The sequence below is a fragment of the Puma concolor genome, chromosome A2, assembly GCF_028749965.1.
Source record: "Puma concolor isolate L17-30 chromosome A2, mPumCon1.1.hap2, whole genome shotgun sequence".
In the NCBI taxonomy this organism is placed as follows: domain Eukaryota; kingdom Metazoa; phylum Chordata; class Mammalia; order Carnivora; family Felidae; genus Puma; species Puma concolor.
In genome coordinates, this window is record NC_141668.1 from 85,208,238 (window position 1) to 85,234,879 (window position 26,642).

The 26,642-nt window shown below is 36.8% G+C and overlaps 1 protein-coding gene across 1 annotated transcript in view; it reads left to right on the forward strand.

Annotated features, from left to right (window-relative positions):
* The window catches only part of SEMA3C (semaphorin 3C), a 176,986-nt gene that overhangs the window by 119,422 nt on the left and 30,922 nt on the right, over window positions 1-26,642 (forward strand). Inside the window, exon 12 of the mRNA XM_025929564.2 lies at window positions 5,318-5,540. Within this exon, the coding sequence (XP_025785349.1) occupies window positions 5,318-5,540 (223 nt within the window). The remainder of the gene's footprint in view (window positions 1-5,317; window positions 5,541-26,642) is intronic.

Below are 26,642 nucleotides of genomic sequence, written 5' to 3' on the forward strand. Positions count from 1 at the left end.
TCAAGGATGTTTAAAACACTGTGAAGAAAGTTTACAATAAAATACATAAGGCATATAGACATGAAAAATTCATTATATGTTGTTTCATATCATTATTCAAGACACATGAATAAAATAGACAATAAATATTATTGAAGTCCAGAAGACAGAAAGACTGCCATGGGACAGCCTTCTCTAGAGAAGGCATATAAACAATAAGAGACTGAGCTGGCCCTGAAGGCAGTTGGATTTGGATAATTTGGGTTAGGAAGGAAGGATGTTTCAGCTTACATTATAAGGCAAAGATAGAAATTAATAAGTCCTTCTAGAAGCTCTGTATGAGCTAATAGGACTGGAGCAGAGCAGTCTTGTCGGCAATGGAGGATAAATGCAAATAGAATGAGGACCAACTGGTGCATAAAAGTACAAGTCTTCAACTATGTAATTCTTTAGGCTTCAAATACAGGGCCTTGACTACCAAGGGTTTCAGCAAGGGGATCACCTTCTCTCAGAATACAAGTTTCAGAGATCAATGCCAGAAACTAACCCAGATTCTGGAATGCCAAATGTCCATGTATTTATCCATATATCACTCATCTTTCAAGTGTTAGGTCAAGTTCCTCTTGACCATGTCAGTCTCTCCTTCTCTGACTAGTTTTGCTTTTATTTTCCAGTCTTTAATCTCAACTCCTACCTCCTTCTTCTACTTTGTGCTCTATGACCCAGCAGTGCCTCAGGAATTATAGTTCCTTAAATATTCCAACATTTTTATCCTATCTTTAAACCTTTCACCAACCCTGAAACCCTTAAGTTCTCTAGTATTCTGAATTCATTTAAAAAATATTTGCTCTTAAACATATATGACAACTGATCACAAACCAACATTTGTTATTTATTTTGTTTGTCTTAAATTATTATTATAAGACTTAATTGTTATTTTGCTTTGAATATACCCATCTTCCTTACTAGAATACTTCTTTCTAGAAGATAATGGTAGCTTCTTATTCTTATGTCTCCTACTGGGCACATCAAAATGCTTTTTGAATAAAAAGTGAATAAAATTAGTCGGTTAAGTGTTGGACTCTTGATTTTGGCTCAGGTCATGATCTCTCAGTTCATGAGATTGAGCCCCGTGTCGGGCTCCATGCTTATAGTGCAGAACCTGCTTGGGATTCCCTCTCTCCCTCTCCGTTTATGCCCCTCCCCCCCCCAATTAAAAATTTAAAGAATGTGTTCAAAGAATGGATATTCTATTCAATATATTAATATTGAAAACTAGGATCATGGGTGTGCTTTGTGAGGAGCATCAGAGGATGGAAGACATCAAGAATACCTAAAAATAGGAAACAAATTAGGTGAGGACGACAATTGCTGATACGTCCTTAACATGGCATTGTTATTGTTCCCAGCATTTCACCCAGCACTTTAGTAATCAAAATACTTAAAATGTCTTTACTCAAAAAAGGAGTGCCTGTCACTGCTTGATAAACAGAATGCTAGAACTGGAGAAAAACAACTTGAAGTTTAACCCAAACTACTTAATGAAAATTTGCAGAGCTAAATCAGCTTTCTAAAGAGGGGGACACCAGCCTCATTTGTGGACAGAGGCTTTGTTTTATGGTAGTACGTGGATGTTATATTTATCTTGAGATTTTAGTACATATGCTTTCTCATATCACAAAGCAAGGGATAAGTTAGTTGCATCTTATTTGTATTTGGTAATGTTACACTGAGCAAACTTGCAAGTCCAGATACAGAATCTGCAAAGGGTCATCCATTTTTGTTCTTGTCACCATTGTTCTCACTCACCCTGTGTCTTATCTGTAAAGTTTGTGCCACGAATCAATGAAAAAATTAATTATTGTCAAAAAGAATTCTTTGGTAATTTCGAAAATAAAAGTCTACCAGGAAACACTTGTTTCTAAGCAAGAAGTTCATTGTGACTATAAAACAAAAGTCCCAGATAGGGGACATTTGAATGAATATAAAATAACTGATTAGAGTTGTGAGTTGATTTATTTGGGTTACTACAGTTTTGAGCACCTGAAACATAATTTTAACCTAATTTCAATTAAGTAAGGCCAAGAAACCAGACACTTCTAATTTAATCACCTTATCACACATGAAAATTGTTAACTGGAAATTATATAAATTGCTCAGTAATATATGCCAACTTTGGATCTTTCTGGAACCTACAAATGAGAATGTTTGCAAATATTTAAAGAGACATCTCAGCTTAGCAAACCATAATTAGTGGTGTTTTATGAGGAACTGGAACTATTTGAATTGCCCGTGCATTTGGTCTTTCCATTTTTTCATTCAGTGAGCAATGTATTTCCCTTTTTCCACTTTGTGTGTGGAATGAGGGTAGAAAACACCCATAATTCTATGCTTTTCAGAAGTATGGAACATACACATCAGTTTAGAATACCCTCAAATGAAATTCTTTGTCCTCATTTGGTCTTTTTTGTGGGCAATTTATAAACATGTATATTTAAATATAATGCTTTCTCCTAAAAGAAAAGCACATGAGCCCCAGATGAAAGTCTACTTAATGGGATTATGAATGGGGAGGCTTAGTTTTATTATTTGCCTCATTATCTCTCCTTACTGAAGTCATTTAATTGCTCCTTGTGCCTTTCTATAAAAAAAGAGCTGTATTTACTGGTCCTGTAAAAAGTTCTAGTAACGTTAACTGGTCAAAGTGAGTCAAAAAATTGCATTCAGTATGATAGAGTCTAAATGAGTGAGGCAACATTATAATTTGCTGAGAGTTATTTGCAAATGTGAGTCTGCCCAAGGATGCTGGTCCAGAGGCACTAACATTGTGGGAAAGTTGTTGCAAGGGTTTAACCTAGAGATCACCATGTTTTGGGAGACCCCTAAAGTTATTTTTTCTCTTTTTATATTGAATTAACATTAAAATTTTGGCAGATTTCACATAAAATTCCACATTTCTATCTTCTGTTGAAATCTGGCCACACCAGGATGTATTCCTGCAATCAGCTAGAAATGAGTGTTCATTGCCACTCTTGAAAAGGTATAACTTGGGGCACCTGGGTGGCTCAGTCAGTTAAGCCTCCGACTTCGGCTCAGGTCATGATCTCACAGTCCGTGAGTTCGAGCCCTGCATCGAGCTCTGTGCTGACAGCTCAGAGCCTGGAACCCACTTCAGATTCTGTGTCTCCCCTCTCTGTGCCCCTCCCCTGCTCATGCTCTGTCTCTCTCTGTCCCAAAAATAAATAAAAACATTAAATAAAAAAAAATTAAAAAAAAAGAAAAGGTATAACTTTCCAGTATGTTACTGACCCATTCCATCCTACTGTTTGCCATAGATTTGCTATTGATCAGAAAGTTTGCTTTGTTGATTTCTTTTTACCTTGTACCTCTCTAAAGGGAATAAATGAAAACTAGAAAAGAAATGGTCTTTTTCAAGAAAATATGACTAAATATTTTTTTGTTTCTAAAAGTAGAAATATTGACAGGTATTTATTTAATAGGGTTACACAAATAATGTTTGTATGTGTTAAAGATTATACCAACAGCTTTGCTTGTATAACTTAACACTTGGATCCTATTAGTGGATAAGTTTGAGTTCCAAGCTTCAGAAGCTCCCAGCCTGCCCCTGAGCTTGGCCTCAGATACCCTATAAATGGAATCTTCTCCCCAGAAGCCCTTGTCATGCGCTCTTTCCAGAACTGCTAAAGCTGTCCAGCAGTCCCTTTTCAGTTATTATTGCTGTCTAGCTGCCTCTTTGACCTTGATGCTCTGAATCTTTCCTCTCCTGGCCAGAACCGAAGCTCTTGTTTCATACAGCCCCTGCACCAAAATTGAATGCCAGATGTAATAGAGTAATTCTCTCAATAAACTGCTCTTTGTTGAATATCTACTCTTTATCAGCTGTGTTGTAGCTCTGAGAGTGAAAAATGAACAAAATATACCCAGTTCAGGTCAATACATACCTTACATTCCAGAGGGAGAAACAAACAATAGACATACAAACAACAAATATATAATATACAGTTTGGTAAGTAGAGCTGTGAAGAAAAATAAAGCTGGTTAAGGAGATAGAAAGTAGAGATGGAGATGGGGAACTATTTGTATATGTGTTACCTTTAAAGAAGTAACTTTTGAACTGAGAACTGAATGAGGTTCAGAATGGAGTTATAGGGAGAAAAGCGTTCCAAATGGGTATAGCCAGTGTCAAAGTTCTGGAGTGGGAGCGTGCTTGAGACTGAAGAAGAGCAAGAGGTACTTTGGGAATGGTAGATGAAAGCCAGACATATAGGAGCTTAGAGACCATGCTAAGGGATTGGAATTTTATTCAAAGATTAATGGAAGTCATAGCAATCTTTTCTAGAAGGGAATTATCAGTTCTCATTTTCCACATCCAATCCAAGTTCTGACTTCAGAGATCCCTCTTTGGGGAGGAAAGAATCATATGGAATAAAACTCTTGTATTGAATTCAATTCTGATTCAATCTGATAATGATAACCTGTTTTAGCCAGTGATAGTACTAGATTATATCCACAAGTGTGCCCCCCCCCACCCCTAACAACACTGTCACTGGCAAGAATAGGAATAGAAAAGTGACAGATGGGAAGGTAAAAAGTTATATATAAAACGGCATCAACTGCTCTCCAAAAACAAATGGAGTAGGATAAGTGGACTTAGCCTTGTTCAAGTGGTCAAATTGTACACTTTTTTAATTCATTTGCTATAGATAGTTGTATATATAGTCATGTTGTTTTCTCCTCAATGAGTGGCAAATATGATGGTTCATCTTATGGTTTTTTGACTTTACAATGATGCAGAAACAATACAAATTCAGCAGAAGCTGTAATTTGAATACTTAATTTTGACCTTTTCCCAGGCTAGTGATTTCTCCTCTCTGGATGCTGGGTAGGGCAGCGAGCCGCAACCCCCAGTCTTGTGATCACAAAGGTCAACAACCCATACACTTACAGCCATTTTGTGTTTCACTCTTAGTTCAGTCAAAAAATTACATGAGCTATTCAACACTTTAGTATAAACAAGCTTTGTGTTACATGATTTTCTCTAATTGCATGGTAATGTATGTGTTCTGAGCACGTTTAAGGTGAGTTCAGCTAAGCTATGACGTTTGGTAGGTTAAGTGTATCAAATGCATTTTTAAATTACAGTATTTTCAATTTATGATGGGTTTATCAGAATTTAAACCCATAATTGTAAGTCAAGGAGGATCTGTGCATACAACAACTTGAGCTTCTAAATATTTTGAAAAGTGGAGGTCTTTTGGTTATTACTAAAAGGAAGTAACTATTTACTAATTTGGTTCTTTTTAAAATATTTTATTAGTGCCCAGGAGGAGCATTTACGCCCAATATGCGAACCACTAAGGAGTTCCCAGATGACGTTGTCACTTTTATTCGGAACCATCCTCTCATGTACAATTCTATCTACCCAATCCACAGAAGACCTCTGATTGTTCGTATAGGCACTGACTATAAGTACACAAAGATAGCTGTGGATCGAGTGAATGCTGCTGATGGTAGATACCACGTCCTGTTTCTCGGAACAGGTAAGTATTTGAGCTCAAACTATACTATAATGTGTAGTCAAAGAGCATAATAGGTCAGGACCATAATATTGGAATCAGAGAGACTCCAGTAGTATTTCTGTCTGATTCTCACTGAGGTATTTAATGTCTCAATGCCTCTTACCACATCTGTAAAATGGAGTTAATAAAACAAATTACTGTATAGGGTTATTATGAGTAACTAGTGGAATAATATATGCAAAGCACCTAGAAGAGTCCCTGGCACATACTATAGTGAAATATAATAATTATGAGCTGAATGAAAGTATGGGTAGACTTTTAACCATGGGTTAGTGTTTCTCTCAACTGAACCAAATTCTGCAACTTTTAAAAATTTTTTTTAATTTATTTATTTTGAGAGAGAGAGAGAGCACAACTGGAGGAGGAGAAGAAAGAGAGAGAGAGAGAGAGAGAGAGAGAGAGAGAGAGAGAGAGAAAGTCCCAAGCAGGCTCCACACTACCAGTGCAGAGCCCACTGGGGACTCGAACCCATGAACTGCAAGACCACAACCTGGGCCAAAGTTAGATGCTTAACCAGCAGAGCCACCCAGGCGCCCCTGCAACTTTTTAATAAATACACAGAGTCATTTTCCAGTGATAATGATAATGGTAGATGGTTCTAGATAACATTTAAAAGTGAATTTAATAACAAATATAGTTTTTTTAAAATGGTAGTATTTTAATATGTATTTTAATGGTAGTATTTTAATACATTCACAATTGTAGTTTGCCAATTTACTTTAATTGACTAGTTGAGTGAAAAATACTCTTGTTTGTAGACCTACACGAATGTGGAATGGCTGACCTTGTAGCAGGAGTTCTCAAAATGTGGTCCGCAGACCAACAAAATCAGTATAACCCAAGAACTTGTTAGAAATACAATTTCAGGCTCTAGTCCAAGAACTCTAGGGATAAGTCCCAGCGTCTGTATTTTAACAGGCCCTCCAGGTAACTTGATATACACTAAACTTTGAGAACCACTACTCTAGAGAAAAAAAAACTAGTTTGACAGGCAGTAATTAACATCTTTCAAACATTCCTGACTACCTTGCAGGAAGTGATGAAATCTCTTTACCTATAATATCAGAGCTACTTCATGAAATTAGGTAATTTCTCTACTAGTTTCAGAAATAGATCTCAAATGTGTCTGTAAACCTGATTTATAATATGTGCTGTGGTGCGGGGGTGCCTGGGTAGCTCAGTCTGTTAAGTATACAACTGTTGATTTTAGCTCAGGTCATGACTCACGGTTTGTCAATTTAAGCCCTGTGTCAGACTCTGTGCTGACAGCATGGAGTCTGCTTGGGATTCTCTGTCTCTCCCTTTCTCTCTGCCCCTCCTCTGCTCTCTTTCTCTCTCTTTCTCAAAAATAAATAACTAAACATTTTTTTTAAAAAACAGATATGCAGTTGTGCAATATGTATTCTGAGCTTTCAGGCTTCAATCAGTTTAAAATGTGGATATTTTTTCTTGGCTAAATAATACTTTCAAAGTGTGCCTTTCTTATGAAGTTCTTATTTTGTTCTTACACTTAAAACCCAGATCTGAATCTTTTAGTCTCATGTAATTTCAGTTTGTATTGGTCTGAGGGCAAGAATCTGCTGACATGTACTATTTGCATCCTGCTTCACACCTGGACGTATCTGTGTTTTTACTGATCCTCGCTTTGCTTGCCCTAAGAAATAATCCTTCCTTCTCAGATGAATCATTCTTCAGTGTTCTCAATTTTATCCTTTCCTGCTATCTCCAGGACCTTTCTTTATCACTTATTTTCTTATTCGCTTTATTTGTTCATTTCATTCTCTACTATATCTTTGGCATGGAAACCTTACACCAGGATACAAAACTAGACAACACCTCCACCTGTTGCCATCCCTGCTGTTCTGCCGATTTTGCCGAGGTGTTCAGTGTCCTCATAAGAAAATCCAATGACCTTAAACCAATGAAGTGCTTCCCTTTTCTCTTCGCATCACGTGGTATTGCAGAATCTCTCTTTACCTGCTGCTTCGGCCACAAGTAATATACCTCCCCTCTTTCCCTGGCAGTTCTGTTTCCTTCATTAGCCTAGCTTCCTCCGGCTGGTGAGCATAGGTATTCCCGAAGGCTCTGTCCACAGTCCTCTTCTTTTTACATATTCTTTGGCCATCTCATTTATTCATGTGATTTTAATTTTCCATTATGTACAAACAAATCCCAAATGTATATCTCTAGTCATTGCCATTTCCAGAGCTCAATATTTGCATTTACATCTTTTTAAAAAAATTTTTTTAATGTTTTATTTATTTTTGAGACAGAGAGAGACAAAGCATTAACGGGGGAGGGTCAGAGAGAGAGGGAGACACAGAATCTGAAGCAGGCTCCAGGCTCTGAGCTGTCAGCACAGAGCCCGAAGTGGGGCTCGAACTCACGGACCGTGAGATCATGACCTGAGCCGAAGTCAGATGCTTAACCGACTGAGCCACCCAGGCACCCCATCTTATTTTTTTTTTGTATTTTATTTTATTATTATTTTTTAATTTTTTTAAAGTCTTTAATTCCAGTTAGTTAACATGGAGTGTTAAAGTTTCAGGTGTACAATATAGGGATTCAGTACCTCCATTCATCACCCTGTGCTCATCACAGCAAGTGCACTCATTAAGCCCAATCACCTATTTCACCCATCCCCTCGCTCACCTCCCCTCTGGTAACCATAAGATAGTTTTCTATAATTAAAATTCTGTTTCTTACTTTGACTCTGTCTCTAGTTTTCTTTGCTTTTTTGTTTTGTTTCTTAAAGTCCACATATGAGTGAAGTCATATGGTATTCATCTTTCTCGGTCTGACTTATTTTGTTTAGCATCATACTCTCTAGCTCACATTGTTGCAAATAGCAAAGTGTCATTCTTTTTTATAGCTGAGTAATATTCCATTGTATGTGTGTGTGTGTGTGTGTGTGTGTGTGTGTGTGTGTGTGTATGTGTGTGTGTATATATATATGCAAATCCATTCATCACTTGATAGACACTTGGGCTGCTTCCATATCTTGGCTATTGCAAATAATGCTGCTATAAACATAGGGGTGCATGTATCCTTTTGAATTAGTGTTTTTGTATTCCTTAGGTAAATATCCTGTAGTGCAATTGCTGGTTCATAGGGTAGTTCTATTTTCAAATTTTTGAGGAAACTCCACACCGTTTTCTGCCAGTTTACATTCTCACCAATAGTACATCGCATGTTCCTTTATTTCCACATCCCCACCAACACCTGTGTTGTTGATTTACATCTTACTTTTAGAGAACACAGATTGTATAACTCCTTAACATTTCAAACATCATGCTTCAAACTCAACTTATCCACTCCTAAGACTCTCAAACTCTCAGACTCTTAATCAAGTCTCCCATATTTGTATTCTTACCACACATTCCTTTCAAGGTTCTGTTTGTCCTTGATATGTAATCTCTCTAGGCATATCACAGTGCCTGGTAAGCTCAATAAATATTTGTCAAGATGAATTGAATATCATGACTATATACATTGCTACTCATATAATGAAGTGAATTCATAACTATTTGCAAAAGTTATTCTTCATTTGCATATAAGCTGTGTTCTCCAAAGATGTAACCTCCATGTGGAGGACTTTGAAGAGTTGCTTTTAGCCTTGGCTCAATCATCTAACATGGAGTTTGCATTTAAAAAAAAATTCCTGAGTGAAGTGGTAAATTTTAGAGTCCTTCTTCTCCCTAATATCTTATATCACTCATAAAAAATGTTTTCTTTTTTTTTTTTTTCTTTTGGAACTTGTGTTAAAAGTGGACTCTGATGTCACAGTTGGGTTGTTTTCTCATGAAAGTCTGCATAAAATATGTAGATTTAATGGATGGAATTTTCAAGTCTTTATAAACCGTGTAGCAGTTTATTCAGATCGAAGGCAGTAAAAAACATACTTTTGCACAAGTTCTTTGGCTTTCCTTACTACATAAGTATCTGGCACTTTTACATAGACTTTTTATGTCAGTATTTAAACATTTGTGTCATTTTGAAAAACAGTGTTTAGGGATATGTTTTTAATTGTACTGAGACGCTTCCCTAATGATTCCTTACAAAGCCACATGAGTCTCTGAAAGACTCTCCTCCAACAGGAGAGTACATGCTATGACAGTACCTCTGCCAACAGCATCTTTCTGAAGAGATGATAACTCACTTAACCATTGGATCTTGTCCCCATGGTCCTATCAATCTGCACTGTAATTTAGAAGCAGTGATTCCAATTTACCTGAAACTCTAACAGCCAGTATATTGGTATAGAAATATTTGTTGCCCAGGTAGTTTTTAGATCGCTGGCAAAACTTCTTCAAAAGAGTCCTCAGTGCTTGTTTGCTATTAAAAGTGAACAGAATAACCTTTTCTGAAATGGAATTTGGGAGAATTACAGGTCACTGCTCCCAAGGATTTCTTACCTTGTGTATCTAAATATCTTAGGAAGGAGATAAGATGTCATGGTGTTGCCAAATCCCTAATTACCAGAGAGCTTTTCAGCTGTTATAAGTAAATAATAATGTTGCAAATACTGCCAGAGGCAAGCTTCTCTCGTGGCTTCGTTTTCTCTTTACCGTTATGGAAAATTCAGAGGAATTCAATGAAGACATTAGCTGTCAAAGAAGATGCCATAAAAAAAAAAAAAAAAAAAAAACTTAAAACTTACATGACAGTTAATTGAAATGAAAATAGGATATTATGTAACTGTATTCACTTTGAATATTGTGAATGATTTTGTAACTCCCAGAATCTCCATGGTAGTTATGTGGGTCCAATGCCTGGTAAGAGTTACAATTAGCCCCTTATAGTGTACTATACTGGCTGAGTTTGAGAGGCTGATAATCTTACTCTCCACTCGCCTGGAACTACTTCATTATATTTTGTGTATTGTCAGATTCAAAGACAGACAGACAGATAGATAAAATAATAACTGAAAGAAACAGAGGGAGGGAGGCAAAAAGAGAAGGAAGGAAGGAAGGAAGGAAGGAAGGAAGGAAGGAAGGAAGGAAGGAAGGAGAGAGGAGGAAGGAAAGAGGGAGGGAGGGAGGGAGGGAGGGAGGGAGGGAGGGAGGGAGAGAGGGAGGAAAGGAAGGAAGGAAAGAAGGAAGGAAGGGAGGGAGGGAGGGGAGGAGGGAGAGAGGGAGGGAAGGAAGGAAGGACGGGAAGGAAGGAAGGAAGGAAGGAGGGAAGGAAGGGAAGGAGGGAGGGAGGGAGGGGGAGGGAGAAAGAAAGAAAGAAAGAAAGAAAGAAAGAAAGAAAGAAAGAAAGAAAGAAAGAAAGAAAGAATTTGAGCTTTGTCTACTCATCTTTTATTTCTTACAGTTTGCATTGTCAATGTCTAGTCTAGGGTTCAGCAAACTACAACCTAGACCAAATCTGACCCACGGCATGTATGGTACATAAGCTAAGAATGTTGTTTTACATTTTTAAATGTTTGAAACAAAATAAGAAGAATATTTCATGGGCACTGAAAATGACAAAATTTGTAGATTACCACGTACATGAATAAAGTTTTATTAGAATACGGCCACAGTCATTCCTTTACATTTTGTCTGTGGCTGCTTTTGTGCTACAATGGCAGAGTTGAGTAGTTGCCACAGAGACTGTTTAGCTCACAGAGCCTAAAATATTTGTTATTTGGCCTTTTAGAGAACAAGTTTGCTGACCTTGTTTTGTCTGATAGTTGGATAATTTTAGAAAAATTAAGACTTCTTAAAGGAGCTATTTTCTAATATGTAGATATAATACAGGAATTCATAAAGTTGCCCAAAATAAATATTTCTCCTTTTATCTTGAGTAAAAAATATGCTGCTGTTCTATTAAAACTTAAACTAGAAACTAAGTTTCCTTTTGTTCCCATTCATTCCTGCTGCTACTCCTCTAAAAAAGATCTCATGTTGAAAAAAATGTATCTTAAAATCACATTTTGTTTTATTTGGTGGTATTTGTTGGTGTTTCGTAGCATCTTTGTTTTGTTCTGGTTTGTTGTTTTGTTTTGTTTTGTTTTGTGCTGTGTATTAGTTCTTAGTATTAGTGATGTGGGTATTTTTATGATCTTTACCCGCTCCCACCCCCCCCCCCACCCCCGCCACCTTTTTCTTAATCTTTACGAAAGGCTGTAAAACAGCCGGCAAGGGCTCTCATAGGATTAACATTTCTATTTTAACTTTGCCACCTACTGCTTACATCCAGGCCATTTGTTCAAAGCTGACTATGTTGCACAAGTGAAGACATTTTTGCCTGTTTTCTTTTTGGAGTTATGAAAATATCTAAATGTCTGGGTCAAGTTCAGATACGTTCGATCAAATTTGTATTTTTAGCACTATATATGAATCAGAATGACATGCGGTTTCTGATGAAAGCACGATAGTTTCTTGTGAATGGATGTTAGTAGTTTAGGATGATTTAATGCCATTATGATTTTTAAATGTAAGGTCGATACATGTGGTGTGCTGCCAAAATTCTTATATACTGTGTACTGTTTCATGCTTCTTATTAGCTTCCGTTTCACTGGATGAGTACTAAGTTGGAATGTTGGCTCCAGCAAGTCCTTTGAAAGTGTGGAGTTTTGAAGTGTGTGCCACATATGTGACTAAAGTCTTAATACGTTTGCCTTGCAGCATTACAAGATAACTACCTTCATAGGAATGAACCGGTTTTGGCAGTCCTGTCTCTTGGAATGGCACACTTAATGAACCACAGAGCCAGACATTTTGATTTTTAAAGAACTCCCTAAAATACTCCATGTAAAATTTGATAGCTAGAGCTGTGCTTTTGAGCTCAGAAAAGACTCCCATCAGTTGGAAGCTGGGCACGAATGTCACTCTGAGGATAATGTCTAGACTTCCCCTTTGCTTAGGAGTGAGGAACAAATCCCTTTATAAGTCACTGGATTTTAATAACATTGTGGTTCACTGCTTTCCAAAGCAGAACCTGGAAACTTCTGAGAATTTACCAAGGATTCTACTGGGATTTTCACAGCAGGAAAAACTAATGGAACACAGTGGAATGATGGCTGAATTGACAGGAGAAGATGATAAATCGCGGTGTGATGATTGCTTGATCATGTAGAAGAGTAGCAAAAAGGGAATATGTAAAGAGAGGGAAGAAAAAAAGGAAGGTAGCCCATACAGTGATTGCTAATCCAGAAATAAATGTTCTCATTTAAATGATACCTCCAAAAGACAGCTTCTTGAAAACATATATGGCTAATTGCTGAAAAACTTTTATTGCAAAAAGCAGAAATTTTTTTCTTCAAGACACTCTTCAAGATATATTTTTTTAAGACAGCATACAATCTCACATAGTGATTATATAAATTTTAGTGTTCTTAATTTGCCTGAATAACCCATTTATTTATTTAGTGTTCCACTTATTATGCAAATAAGTATACTTTTTTCTGAAATCTTTTATTACTATTATAATGATGCTAATTAAATTTATTCATAATACATACCTTTTGTTTAGAATCTCATCCAGCCCTTATCACTACTCTGTGAGAAAATGTGAGAATGCAGACGCCATGGGGGGCAAGGATATTTGTCTGATTTATTCATTGTTGTATCTTCAGTACTTAGAATGGTGCATCACTCAAAGTTGCCCCTCAATAGATATAAATGAATGAATGAATGAATGAATGAATGAATGAGCTGTACTTATCCTCCATCATGTTTGGATGGAAGCTCAGGTGAGTTAACATCACATAGATATTTGGTATATGATACAACTAAAATATAAACTCTTGCTGGCTGATTTCATATCCTGAGCATTTATTCTCTTCAAGTTACTACCTCGTTTGCCAACACCATTTTATATTATTTATGTTTTACTTATGAAGTTCAGGTAATTTAACTTATTCTTTCTCATTTTACAATGAATTTAATATTTCATCCACAAATGTCAAGATGATACTATTCATGAGCTGACATGTAGCATTAGCATCAGCATTGTTTTGTTTGTGCACATCACTCACTTTTGCCTATCCACATATTGTCACTGAGTCTTACATGTGAACAAGACACATTTTAAAAGGTGACAGAAGACTTGGAACAGACCAGAATTGTGTGTGAATTAACTCAGCTGGAATTTAAACTGTGAATCTGAATCACTTCTTGGCCTTTTGGCTAAGATCAAGCGTAAACTGTGAATCTGATATATTTTTATGTAAGTAACCATATATTTAAGAATGAAGGAGGTTATATTTTGGGGGGGAGAGGAGAGGTTGCAAAAATGGAGTAGGTCTTCACCTTAATTTTTGATGTATCACTAAAATCTTTGCTCATTTCAGTTTTTTTAAGTGGGGCTTATATCTGTCTTCAGTATGTCTTACATACTCACCAAAACACATGTAGATCTCTTTGCCATGCTTCTGTTACTTAATTAAAATGGGTTGTGCATACTCAATTGATATATTTGGAGAATTTCAGAATATCACACACGGAGACAGTGTCTCTCAGCAGGAAAGATGCTGATGGTTTGCCCTGTAACATTGACTCTTTTACCATTTAGTCACTGATGTTTTCCTAGGTGACTTGAAAACCACTACAGCCAAATCTCTTCCCTGTATGTTGCCTTCATTTAACTCTTTACTCATATATGAATGTAAGTCCATTTTCTAGCCTAAAGACGATCTAAAATCTTTCATCTGTGTGTTAAGAAGAGATAACCACACAACGTTTTTGTTCTTGATGTGCTGCCAAGTTTCTCTGAGGCAGCTTTAGCAGCTTTTGTCCCTGGGAGAAGAATTCACAGCCTTACACTCAGCATGGCCAAGCCTTCTCTATGTGATTACCCAAAGGAGGTCTATAGCTAGCTCTGAGTTGTGGGGTGGTTTCTGTAGAAAGTCAGCTTTTAAAGTTGTTGTTGTTGTTGTTGTTGTTGTTTATTGAACAACAAATTCAAATTTTGTAGAAAATGGAAGGAAGTGTTTCATTTTAGAATATGAAATATAGTGTAAACTGGAACAAAAAGATGTGAAACTTGATTTTCTGAGGTGAATCTGTGGTATTAAAGTCAAATTTGTTTTACTTAGTTGTATGCTTATTTTTCTCTTTCACTGATGTGTCAGGTAGACTAATAGCCCCCCAAAGGTTACATCGTAGTATCTGGAATGTGTGCATATGTTACCTTACGTGGCAGAAGAGACTTTGCAGATAGGATTAATGTTTCAGACCTTGAGATGAAGAGATTTTCCTGAATTGTCTGGGTGTACTCCATCTAATCACATGACTTCACAAAAGTAGAGGACCTTTCCTGGCTATCATTAGTGGGGGAGATATGACAAAGGAAGACGTGTTAGAGAGATGTGATCCTGCTGGCCTTGAAGGTGGAGGAAGGGGGTCCATGTGCCAAGGAATTTGGATGAGCCCTAGAAGCTGAAAATGCAAGAAAGTGGATTATCCTTAGACTATCCAGAGAGGCATGCAATTTTCCTGACACCTTGATGTTAGCCCAGTGAGACCCATGTTAGACTTCTAGTCTACAGAGCTATAAGGTAATAGATATAGTGTTGTTTTAAGATCAGAATTGGTGCTAATTAGTTATAGCAGCAACAGGAAACTACTATAACTTGGTTTTGAATTCTAGCTTTGTTGAAAGACTCCAATAAAACTATTTGAGGGGCCCCTGGGTTTCTCAGTCTGTTGAGTGTCCCACTCTTCTTGATTTCAGCTCAGGTCATGATCTCAGGGTTGTGGGATTGAGCCCCGCATTGGGCTCCACGCTGAGCATGGAGCCTGCTTATGCTTCTCTCTCTCACCCTCTGCCCCTCTCCCCAATTCACTCTCTCAAATAATAAATAAATAAATAAATAAATAAAATCTATTTGATGTTTCCCTTAAGAATTCCTGAAAAAAATAATCAATCTGATGTTTTAAAACTCTGTCCAAGCCTTTGCTGATTAATGCAAAATGATAATATGTTTTGTTCTATAGCTCCTTTTCAACCAGTACAGAACAACATAGTAATACATCACAAGGATATTATTTATTCACTCATTAGAATTTATTGAGTCTATTGCATGCCAAGGCTTATGACATATAAGGAAAAAGAGCAATAACACTTACCTTGAAGGAGCTCGGGCCAGTGGAGGAGACAATTCAATCCAATTCAGTAAATATTATTGGACACCTATTATGTGGCAGGCACTCTCACAGGTGCTTGTTATGTACCAGTGAACCAAAGAGGCTAAGATCTCTGCCCTTGTGGAGCTTACATTCTACTGGAAATAAAATTAACCACAATAAACAAATTATATAACCTGTTTAAAGTTGATCATTGCTATGAAACACACACACACACACACACACACACACACACACACACACACACCTGGGGAAAGGAGATTCGTGGTCTGAGTTTGTCTCATTGAGAGGTTAGAGTTGAGTAAAGACTTGAAAAAAATAAGAGAATTAGCCAAAGGAACATCTAGGGAAAAAGCACTGTAAACTCTTCATAGACAGCATTGTGTTAAGATCTATAATGTAAGGATCTGTAGAGTTCAGGAAGGAAGTGGCTGCCTGATACAAGCCTGATACATTTGAGAAAGTTTTCTATTGCTGCATATCAAATCATCACAAGATTACTGGCTTAAAACTACACACGTTTGTTATTTCAGTTTTTGTAGATGAATCCTTAGCTGGACTCTCTGCTCAAGGTCTCACAAAGCTGCAAAGCGTAAGCCAGGCTGCATCACTTTCTGGAGTTCAAGGTGTCTTCCCAACTCACATGAGGTTTGAAAAAATTAAGTTCTTTAATTTTGATACAGAAATGAGGCCACACTGCCACATGGATCTTTTTATCGGTCATTCAAGTCATGGTTATTTGCTGCTTCAAAATTAACAAAGTCTCTGCCTTCATTTGGCCAAAATGGGGTTCCATATACTGTGGCATAGTCATGGAATTGGCATGCTATCAACTTAGCATTATTCTGTCAGTTAGAAGCAAGTCACACATTCCATCTGTACTCCGCGGGAGAGGATACACAAAGGCATGACTCCTCAGAGGTCACCTTGGAGTGGTTCAGCCACTGCCTATATACATTTTAGATAGATCACTTCGGCAATGATGTGGAGCATACATTACAGGCAGAAAAAGAAAGCCAGTTAGGAGACTTTTGTTTAGTATAGGAAAGAAAGGATGAGAGCCTAAATTAAGACAGATGTCAGAAGTTGGAAGTTGAGAGGGATTACTGGGTTCAAGAGATATTTTGGAAGAGGTAAGGGCTTTATGATAACAAATTGATTTGGGAAAGGTGGAAGGGTGAACACTGTGTTTAGAATGTTTTGTAGATTTGTAGCTTGGCAATAGGTGGAAAGAAGTCTCACTCACTGTTCAAGGGAATATAGAGTCAGCAAGCAGATTTGGAGAGTAATGAATTCCTTTTTGAATGGCACACATACACTTTCCTATGACCGGGTTATGTATCAGAGACTGAGTTTATCACCAAAATACATTATCTTAACAGAATCTCATAGTGATCCTATGAGTTAGAATCAGTATCCTCATTTTGCAGTTGTGTAAACTGAAGCTTTGAGAGGTTAAATGGCTTTCTTAGGTTGTGAAGCTATTAGGAGCAGTAATTAAATTCAAAAACATGCTTGCTCCACATTGAGTTAAACATTTGGGGGACCATCCAGATGAATAAGTCAGAGAGTGTTGTAGATGCACTTCAGCAGAGAGGGCTGTGCTAGAGATATAGATACGGGAGTCAATAGTGATGTAGGTGTTAGCTGAATCCATGACAATCCTTGAGGCCACCCTAGGAGACAGTGCAGATAAAAATTTAACTCTGGGGTGCTCATTGAAGGGTACGAAAATAAAGAATATTTACCAAAGAAATGGAGAAGGAGCAATTATGAAAGTAACAGAAGAGGAGGAAGTAACATCATGGTCTCCTGGATCAAAGACAGCAACAGGTGGGAAAGAAGCAGTGGTCAAGAGCATCAGATGTGGCACAGCTGTGTCTGAGTGACCTTGTAATATGCTCCTTTCCTCATTACCCTGTCTCCTTTTGTACCAGCAAGATTTGAGAGGGGGATTGCCATTCCAGTGAAAAGAATGAGATGTGAACAGGAGGAAGTAGGAGGAGGTCAACAAGGGCAAGTAAATGCTAGGTTGAGAGATGACCAAATAAAGAAGGGAAAGCTCTTCTCTGTACCCAAGCACCCAGAAACATAGGTAGATGCTCCAGGCCATGGAGCATCCAATATGCACTTTAAACTCTGACAACGAATACCCAACAGCCTATCTTATGATAAAAATGGTACAGGAAAACAAGTTAATTAGTGACCATAAAATTTATTAATCGCAGATGAGTGATTCTTTCCCCGGATGTTGGAAGGTTAAATAGAAAGAGTTAGCCCCAATTTCGAATCTTTGCAAATTTAGTTGTTGCATACTGTGTGGGATTAGTTACACCCTACAGAGAATGTACACCTGCATTATTCAAAGTAAGTTTATTTATTTTAAATTAAATTGAAATAATTATTCATTATATAATGCAATAATGATACTAAAATATGATCTATATGTTTTAGTAGTTTACAACACCCTAAAACATTAATTTTAGTGATTTCTGAGGCCCTATTTGAGTGCTCTTTAGTTGTATCACTAGGAAACTGTAATAATGCATATGTGGATGGATTATCACATAGTCTCATGCTAAATTAATTTTTTTCTAATCCTCACAGAGAAAATTAGCTTCTAGAACCAGAACAAACAAGCATATTATGTTGTAAACTATTATAAAATTTATAAATTTCATTATTTCTTATAGAATTGCTGATTTAATAAAATTGTTGGCATTAAGATTTCTCGTTCAACTTTTCTCCAGAAGACTACTTTTTAACTAACTTATCTAAATAAAAAACTCTTGAGTTTTGACACAGCAGTAATGGATATAAGTACGTGGGTGCTTACCTGTGATATTCTAGATCTACATATGGCAACGTGAAATGGCAAATTAAAATTTCCAGAGATCTTCATCATAATGGCCAATTCTAATTTTGGTTGGGATTTTTCCAAAACCTTGTTAAATATAGACCAGCTTGTTAGAATAAGTATAATAAGTTATCCTTGGATGAATTCTAGACTAAGAATTAGAGAACATAACTTTGACTTCAGAGGACATAGGTTTAAATCCTGCCCTCTATTACTTGTCAGTATTATGACCTTTGCAAATTATGTAACACCTCTAAGCTTTACTTTCTTAGTTATACCTACTTTATGAACTTATTTCAAAGATTGAATGAGATGTTTTGTGTAAAACCCTGAATGTACTCCCTAGATGTTAGTAAGTATTCAGCAGGTACATGTATACTTGTATCTACATAATATATATTTGTTAAAAATCAATCATATATATCTAAAAATATAAATACATATAAGTATGTATGTACATACATAAATATTCTGAATTCCTGTCATGAATCCTGATACTACTGTTCTACTCACTGGGCATAGCAGTGAACAAAATACACAAATGCCTCTTGTTTTATCGAGTAAATATCCTTGTGGGAGGAAACAGGAAATCAGTAATGTCTGTATAATTATTTTCAGTATTACTTAAATTTGTGTACCCTATATTAGAAAAAGAGGAGAGAGAAACTGCAGATGTTGGGTGAATCGGCTGGCAGTGTAGGAGGCATTTATTTCTTTTGTCTGGAAATAATAGATAAAAATAAAACATTGATATATAAGAATAGTAAATAATATTATGTAACAAAGAGTGGGAATAAAGAAGGAAAATTTCAGGGGCGCCTGGGTGGCACAGTCGGTTAAGCGTCCGACTTCAGCCAGGTCACGATCTTGTGGTCCGGGAGTTCGAGCCCCGCGTCGGGCTCTGGGCTGATGGCTCAGAGCCTGGAGCCTGTTTCCGATTCTTTGTCTCCCTCTCTCTCTGCCCCTCCCCCGTTCATGCTCTGTCTCTCTCTGTCCCAAAAATAAATAAACGTTGAAAAAAAAAAAAGAAGGAAAATTTCAGACCACAGAGAGTAAAATTGGTTATATTCTCCATTATATATAAAAGGGGTTATATTCACCCCTTGTCAGGGGTGTAAGGTCTGTCCACATTTTACAGAGAGAGTTTATCCCAATTGGAAGTGTAAAACCAGAATGGATACAGTGAATATAGAGGACACTATTGTAGGTTAGAGGATGTAGGTGTATTTTCTTTTTCAGGAGTGGTGTAGGAACCGCCATTAACTAGGCTGTTAAGAACAATGTTTACCTACTGGTGAGATCTAACTGCGAAAAGAACCATCAGAGAGCATAATGGCTCAGAGAGACTCAGTGGTCAGCCTGTGAGGGAACAGCGCTAATTGGTTGTATCCCTTCCAGTGTAAATGCTATTAGGTGATCTCAGTAGCAGTGTCCTGAATTAGAGTAGCTCCAGTAGGTCTGCTTTTGAATATTTACATTCTACTATATCATTTTAGTAATAACTGGAACATAACTTCAGTCTATAGCTTTACTTAACTATAGCTTTTAAATTATTTTTCAATTGCTCAATTTTCACATGCTTATTTTTTAATCAAGTTGATGAATAAAAAAGGAAAAAAGAAAGAACAAGCCATCCTCATTTATATTTCCTATTTGAAACCAAATATATTTTGGCCTTCAGAAGTATTTGAATAGAAAAAGGTGAGGAGGTGCCTGGGTGGCTCAGTCAGTTAAGCATCCGATTCTTGGTTTTGGCTCAGGTCATGATCTCACAGTTAGTGAGTTTGAGCCCCACATCAGGCTCTGTGCTGCCAGTGCAGAATCCCTGCTTGGGATTCTCTCTCCCCTATTCATTCTTTCTCTCTTCTCTCTCTCTCTCTCCCCCCCCAAAAACAAAATAAACTTTAAGAAAAAAAGGTGATTGTGTATATATTTTAGGTAAAATGGCTTGCAGAACCTTGGACCACACCCCATAAAGTACATAGTACTATTTCTGCATTGAGACATAGAAATCTTGAAACCCAATGCAATAAATAAATAAAAAAACATAAATAGCCGGAAGTAAAAGTGCAGGTCAGGTTTTGTGATCAAATTAGTTCAAATCAGCACAGATTTTACCACCAAAGGAATTTAAAACAAAACAAAACAAAACAAAAACTTTTGAAAATTAGACTTGCAGAAAAAAGATAACGGGCCTACCTTTGTAGCAACGTGGATGGAATAAGCCATACAGAGAAAGACAGATACCATATGTTTTCACTCTTATGTGGATCCTGAGAAACTTAACAGAAACCCATGGGGGAGGGGAAGGAAAAAAAAAAAAAAAGAGGTTAGAGTGGGAGAGAGCCAAAGCATAAAAGACTCTTAAAAACTGAGAACAAACTGAGGGTTGATGGGGGGTGGGAGGGAGGGGAGTGTGGGTGATGGGTATTGAGGAGGGCACCTTTTGGGATGAGCACTGGGTGTTGTATGGAAACCAATTTGACAATAAATTTCATATATTGAAAAAAGAAGGATAGAACTGAAAAAAAAAAAGATAACGGGCCTACATTAAAAATGGAGTGTAATCTACTGATATAGAAGTATTATACTATAAATGCTGATTATATTTTCACTCTGTAAGATATCACAAATGGCCCTGCTTGGCTCTTTTGGGGGGAAGGGGAGATTTTATTTTACTGGCACTTGAGATTCTAAGAAATCCTGCTTGCTTTTTTAGTAAAGATTTATTGGTTCACAAATCTGAAAAACAATGGTAGAATGGCTTTAGATGTGGTTTCACTAGGGCTCTAGCTTCTTTCTTTGGAGTTTTGGGCTCTGTTCTCCTTAGCAGGGAGCAGGAATCAGCTTTGTCCTTATGTCAACCATTGTCTTACTTACAAATGGCTGCAGAAGTTTGCAAAGATATTTGCAACTCAATCAGCTCTGATAGAAAGAAGGTCATATCTGGTTCTCTTTGTTCTTCCTGTAAACCCGAGTTCCCATTTTGTATTATTTCCCTTTTGACTAAAACACATTCTTCAGCATCTCTTCACAAGTGCAGGAGATCTGCAGGCAACAGCTTTTCCCAGATTTTATTTATCAAAAGAATGATCGAGTTCATCTTCATTTTTAAAGAATATTTTCACTGGATATAGAATTCTGCGTTAACTTTTTTTTTTCACCATTTAAAAAAGTCATCCCATTATCTTCTGGCCTCCATTATTTCTAATAAAATGTCATCAATAACGATATCCCTTGTTCTCATGACATGATGTCTTTCTTCTGTTTTTCTTTTTTTTTCCTCCAAGTTTTTTTCTATAGCTTTTGATGTCAACAGTTTAAATATAATGTGCCTAGGGGTGGCTCTATTCAACTTGGGCTGTATTCAGCTTGAGTCTCACTGCATTTCTAGATGTACAACATAATATTTTTCATCAAATTTGGAAAGTTTTCAGCCATTATTTCTTCACATATTTTTTCTTCCCAATCTCTCCCTACTGTCTGTTCAGAGCTCTAATTGTACGTATATTAGAAGGTTTAATATGTCACATATGCCCAAAAGACTGTTCACTTTTTTCACTCATTTTTTTTTCTGTGTTCTTGCAAGTGGATAATTTCTACTGATATGGCTTCAAGTCATTGACTCTTCCTTCCTTTTTTTTTTAAGTTTATTTATTTTGAGAGAGACAGAGAGCGCAAGTGGGGGAGGGGCAGAGAGGGGGACACAGTATCTCAAGCAGGCTCTGTTTTGACAGCACAGAGCCTCATGTGGATCTCAAACTCAAGAACCATGAGATCATGACCTGAGCTAAAGTTAGATGCTTAACCCACTGAGCCACCCAGGTGCCCCTCTTTATTCTTTCAACTCCAGTCTGCTACCAAGTCTATGGAGTTAGACTATAAATTTAGCAAGTGACACCTGGATTTGCTAAGTTTGCTAAGTTTAACACCTGGATAATTTTAATTTATTTTTCTTCTTGCCTGTTGACCACACATTTCTCCGCTAAACACACACACTCTCTCTCTCTCTCTTTCTCTCTCTATCTCCATGTATAATCATTCTCATTGTTGTTGAATACTGGACATTACAGGTAATATTTTGGCCTTAGGTTCTGTCTTCAGGGGAAAAGTATTAATTCTTGTTCTGGCAGACAGTCAGCTAGAATGGGTTTAAACTTGTTTTACTCTTTGTTAACTATCTTGTGCTCAAGGTAAGTCACTCTAATTTAGCAGGGCTCAAATTCCAAACCATCTCCCTTATATGTCTTATCAGGTCTTGGTTACAAGTTTTGTTTGGATAGCCCTAAACTTAGGTCTTACTCTAAAATGTGGCACTTACTCTCATAGGCTCAGGCTTTTCATGTTAGTTGGATGCCAGCAGTTTTAAGAAGGTGTTAGTGAGATCTGTGTACTCTGGTAGGGCCAGAGCTCCCACTTCACCTAGGATTGCTCCTCCCAGAATTCCTGAAACTATAGTTTATCTGTTCTGTTGTCTGCATAGCAGCTGCAAACTGTTAAGCCCTGGGAGGTCCTATCCTGCAAACATATATCCCAGGTATCAGCAAAAAAATCATAGGGAATTTCCACATGGACTTCTGGAACCCCATTTCTGCACAGCTTTGTCTGTCTGATACCACGTGCCACAGAATTACTTTGCTTCTGTTGCCCCAATTTCTTACATCCTGCCTCCTCCTATCAGTGGGACCACCATGCACTACTACCTGGACAGCAGCTCTTTGAATCTCTGTTGGGAAATTTTTCCTAGGCAGAAAGTGAGGTGACGATTATTATCTTGTGAAGATTATCTTGTGAGTTTTTCTTCTTTTAGTCATGTGCTATCTACTATCCATTACTTAGAAAGAATTACCTCATTTAGTTTGTCAGTTTCATAGTTGTTTACTGCAGGAAGGCTATTCCAGTATAGGTTACTTCATCATGGCCAGCTGCCATATTGCCCTCCAGAAAGATGTTCTGGAATGTATTTCTACCAAGTGTTTGAAACAGCTATTTTCTTATATCCATGCCAACCCTAGGTTTTATCATTATTTTAAGATTTGCAGATTAAGTGGGTATTTTTGTAATTTCATATATACAAACTTTAAAAAATATATGTACTTTTTCATATATATACTTTATATACAAATTACATATATCTTCATAAGTATATAATATAATTTTCAAAATGTCTGAAACTTTTTATTATAATTTGCTTGGAGACTCTCCCAAAGTATTTTAGTACATTCCAATTCCGTAATTAATTTTATTTATTAGTAGAAAATATGTTTTTAAGCTAAACTGAAGCAGAAAGAAAATCAAAAATTAACATATGTATAAAAAACTAATTTAGTAGTCTCTTTTTTTGACAAATACAACTGGCAAGAAACAAAATAGCGTACAAGGAATTGTACTGTTCATATTCTGTGATTTGCAAATGTTTGAGCAGATATGTATTTCTTCTGTAAAGTTTGTTTAAAATTAACACTTCTAAAAATTATAATAAGTCTGTGATCTGACATAGGAAACAACACCCAAATTTTCTAGGAGACTCCCTAGGTGATTTTGAGTGAGATAGTTTGAACACCACATTTTGAGAACTATTTGTTCAACAGAATATGGTCTCTAAACCTGAATGGTGGTTTCTTAGGAGTGAGATGACATTAATGGTGTCAGCAAATACTCTTGAAAGTCACTGAATTCTGTATTTTCTTTACACTGCAGAAAAATATTTTAACAGTTCTGAAAGGTTCTTCAGCAAACAGCAAAGAAACCTCTTTAACTTAGGTTAACCCAGTACTATCCAAATTTACTTTACCCTACAAACTTTTTACACTATTGCACTTTAGGAGATGCTGAATAGATAGCATTTGTTGATACTGCCTTTCCAAGGGCCTCCCCTCAAATAGAGACATTAAGATGCCTTTGATGACCCAGTGGGATTCTAACTGCCCTAAGGACTGTTGCTGAAGGTTGTCAATATCACAGCACTTAAATTACCTTTTCACATTGGGTGTGAAAAGCTCTGCTAAGTGTGAGAAATTGTGCTAAATGACCTAGTTCAGAAGTTTCTTTCCTTTTTCCCTTTTTCTTTTCTTTTCTTTTCTTTTCTTTTCTTTTCTTTTCTTTTCTTTTCCTTTTCTTTTCATAAGAGGAGAATATTCATGAATAGAATTGCTACTTTTTAAAAGTATATTTGATAAAACCATTAAAAGAATGTAGCAGTTTGATAACATAACAGAAAAAATCTATTATGAATACATATTCCAACTAACATGAAAGAAATCAACCAACTGGTAAGATCTAATTATAGAAACTTACAAGGTAGGATGTCTAGTCATTTGCCCTCATTTATATATAAAGCTTTCATTTGTCACACACAGTTATTGCAGGTTTGGGGGAGCTTCAGTTGTTTCTTTATTTTAATAAACAAATGCTTCAAAAATTATGATAAAGGAAGAATTGCCATTTAACAAATATACTATTTTATCTTTTATAATACTAATTTTAATAGTAAATACTACCACTGATTTACTTGCAATAATTGGCTCTGAAATCATATGTAGGGCTGCTTGGGCCGACATCTAGAGGCACCACGGTGAATATAGAGGAAAAAGAAGAAAGTCTTGAGTATATGCCTTCGGAATTTGTGTGTTTCTTAACTAAATTGAATAAGGCCACTCCTTAGCAGGTACATTAATTACCAAAACCTAGAATCAGATTGGCTATATAATTTGCAGAGCCTGGTGTAAATTGAAGAATCAGAGTCACTTGTTTAAAATCATTAAGAAGTTCAAGGAGGTGACAGCAAAGCATTAAACCAAGTACAGGTCTCTGACTGCAAGACTTTGAGGGACTGAACAGGTCTTACAGCCAGGAAGCCAGCCCTGACTAGATTATTTTGACAGATTAGCAACTGGGGGAAGGGGTCTGACTAGCTCTGATTAAGGAGGCAGTGTTCTCCCAGATCCCCAGGTGACCAGTGGCAAGCAGACAGTTTGGCACGGCCATTTCCAGTGAAACACCCTCAGGATTATATTTTAAATGAGACTCTGCTGATAGATAGACAAAGGACTATTCAAATGACCTGCTGGGTGATGAGCTATGTTTGATCACTTGTTTGAGACAGCCAACGTTTACTGTGCTATAAATGCAAGCTGTTCTTTTGTCTGCAGACAGTGGAAAGGTTTAGGAATAATATTGCTATGATTCCTTGTATTAGAAAGAAAAAAAAATCCTAGATGGTATAAAATGTATATATAGCAGGAAAGAAGCTTGTCTGGGGAATTTTCTTTAAGGATTCAGTGAAACAAAAGAAAATTAAAATTACTAATGTGGATTGGTGAGTCTACTATGTTATCTTTGTATATAGGTTTATATCATGCAAATCACTTATAAAACTTGTCCTGCTTGATTCACATCACAATGCTTCAATATATTCAAGGTATGACTATTATCTGTATCTCACAGATGAGATATGGGGCTTAGAAAAAAAATGTTGACTCCAATAATGTCAAAAATTTAGTAAGTGATTGAACTATAAATAAAAAATAACTTGTACTTATTGAGGGCATACTATGTAGCAGACATCATGCTAAGCAATTTCCATGTATTATTCATTTAGTTTTTATTAGTCAGAACTCTTTTAACTGAAAGTGACCTTATATCTTTCTTAATCTAGTTTAAAACATTAATGTGTTGTATGTGTGTTTGTGTCTGTGTGCGTGTGTATGTTCAACTGAGAAGTGCAGAAGGCAGCCTCAGACATAACTGAATTTGTGCTTAAATGATGTTTTCAGGAATTTATCTCACCCTCTTTCAATTCTACTTTCCTCTGTATTGTTCGTTCTCACATGGAGTCCCTGCATGTGGTCAGAAGGATGGCCCTGCTCCTCCAGATTTACAAGTCTTTAATAGCCCTGATCTCACAAAGAAGGAGGCTCACAAATCTCTAATTCCCAGGGAAGTCTGGGCCCTGACTTGTTTCTGTGCCCACTCCTTCATGAATCACCAGGGTAAAGGAATACTCTTATTGGACAGGCCTAAGTCATGGCATCTCCCTGGAGCTGGACGAGAGATACACACACCATTCCTTAACTGTATAGATTGAGAATGAGAGACGTGTTTTCAAAAGATGTTTCAGGGTGTTATTAT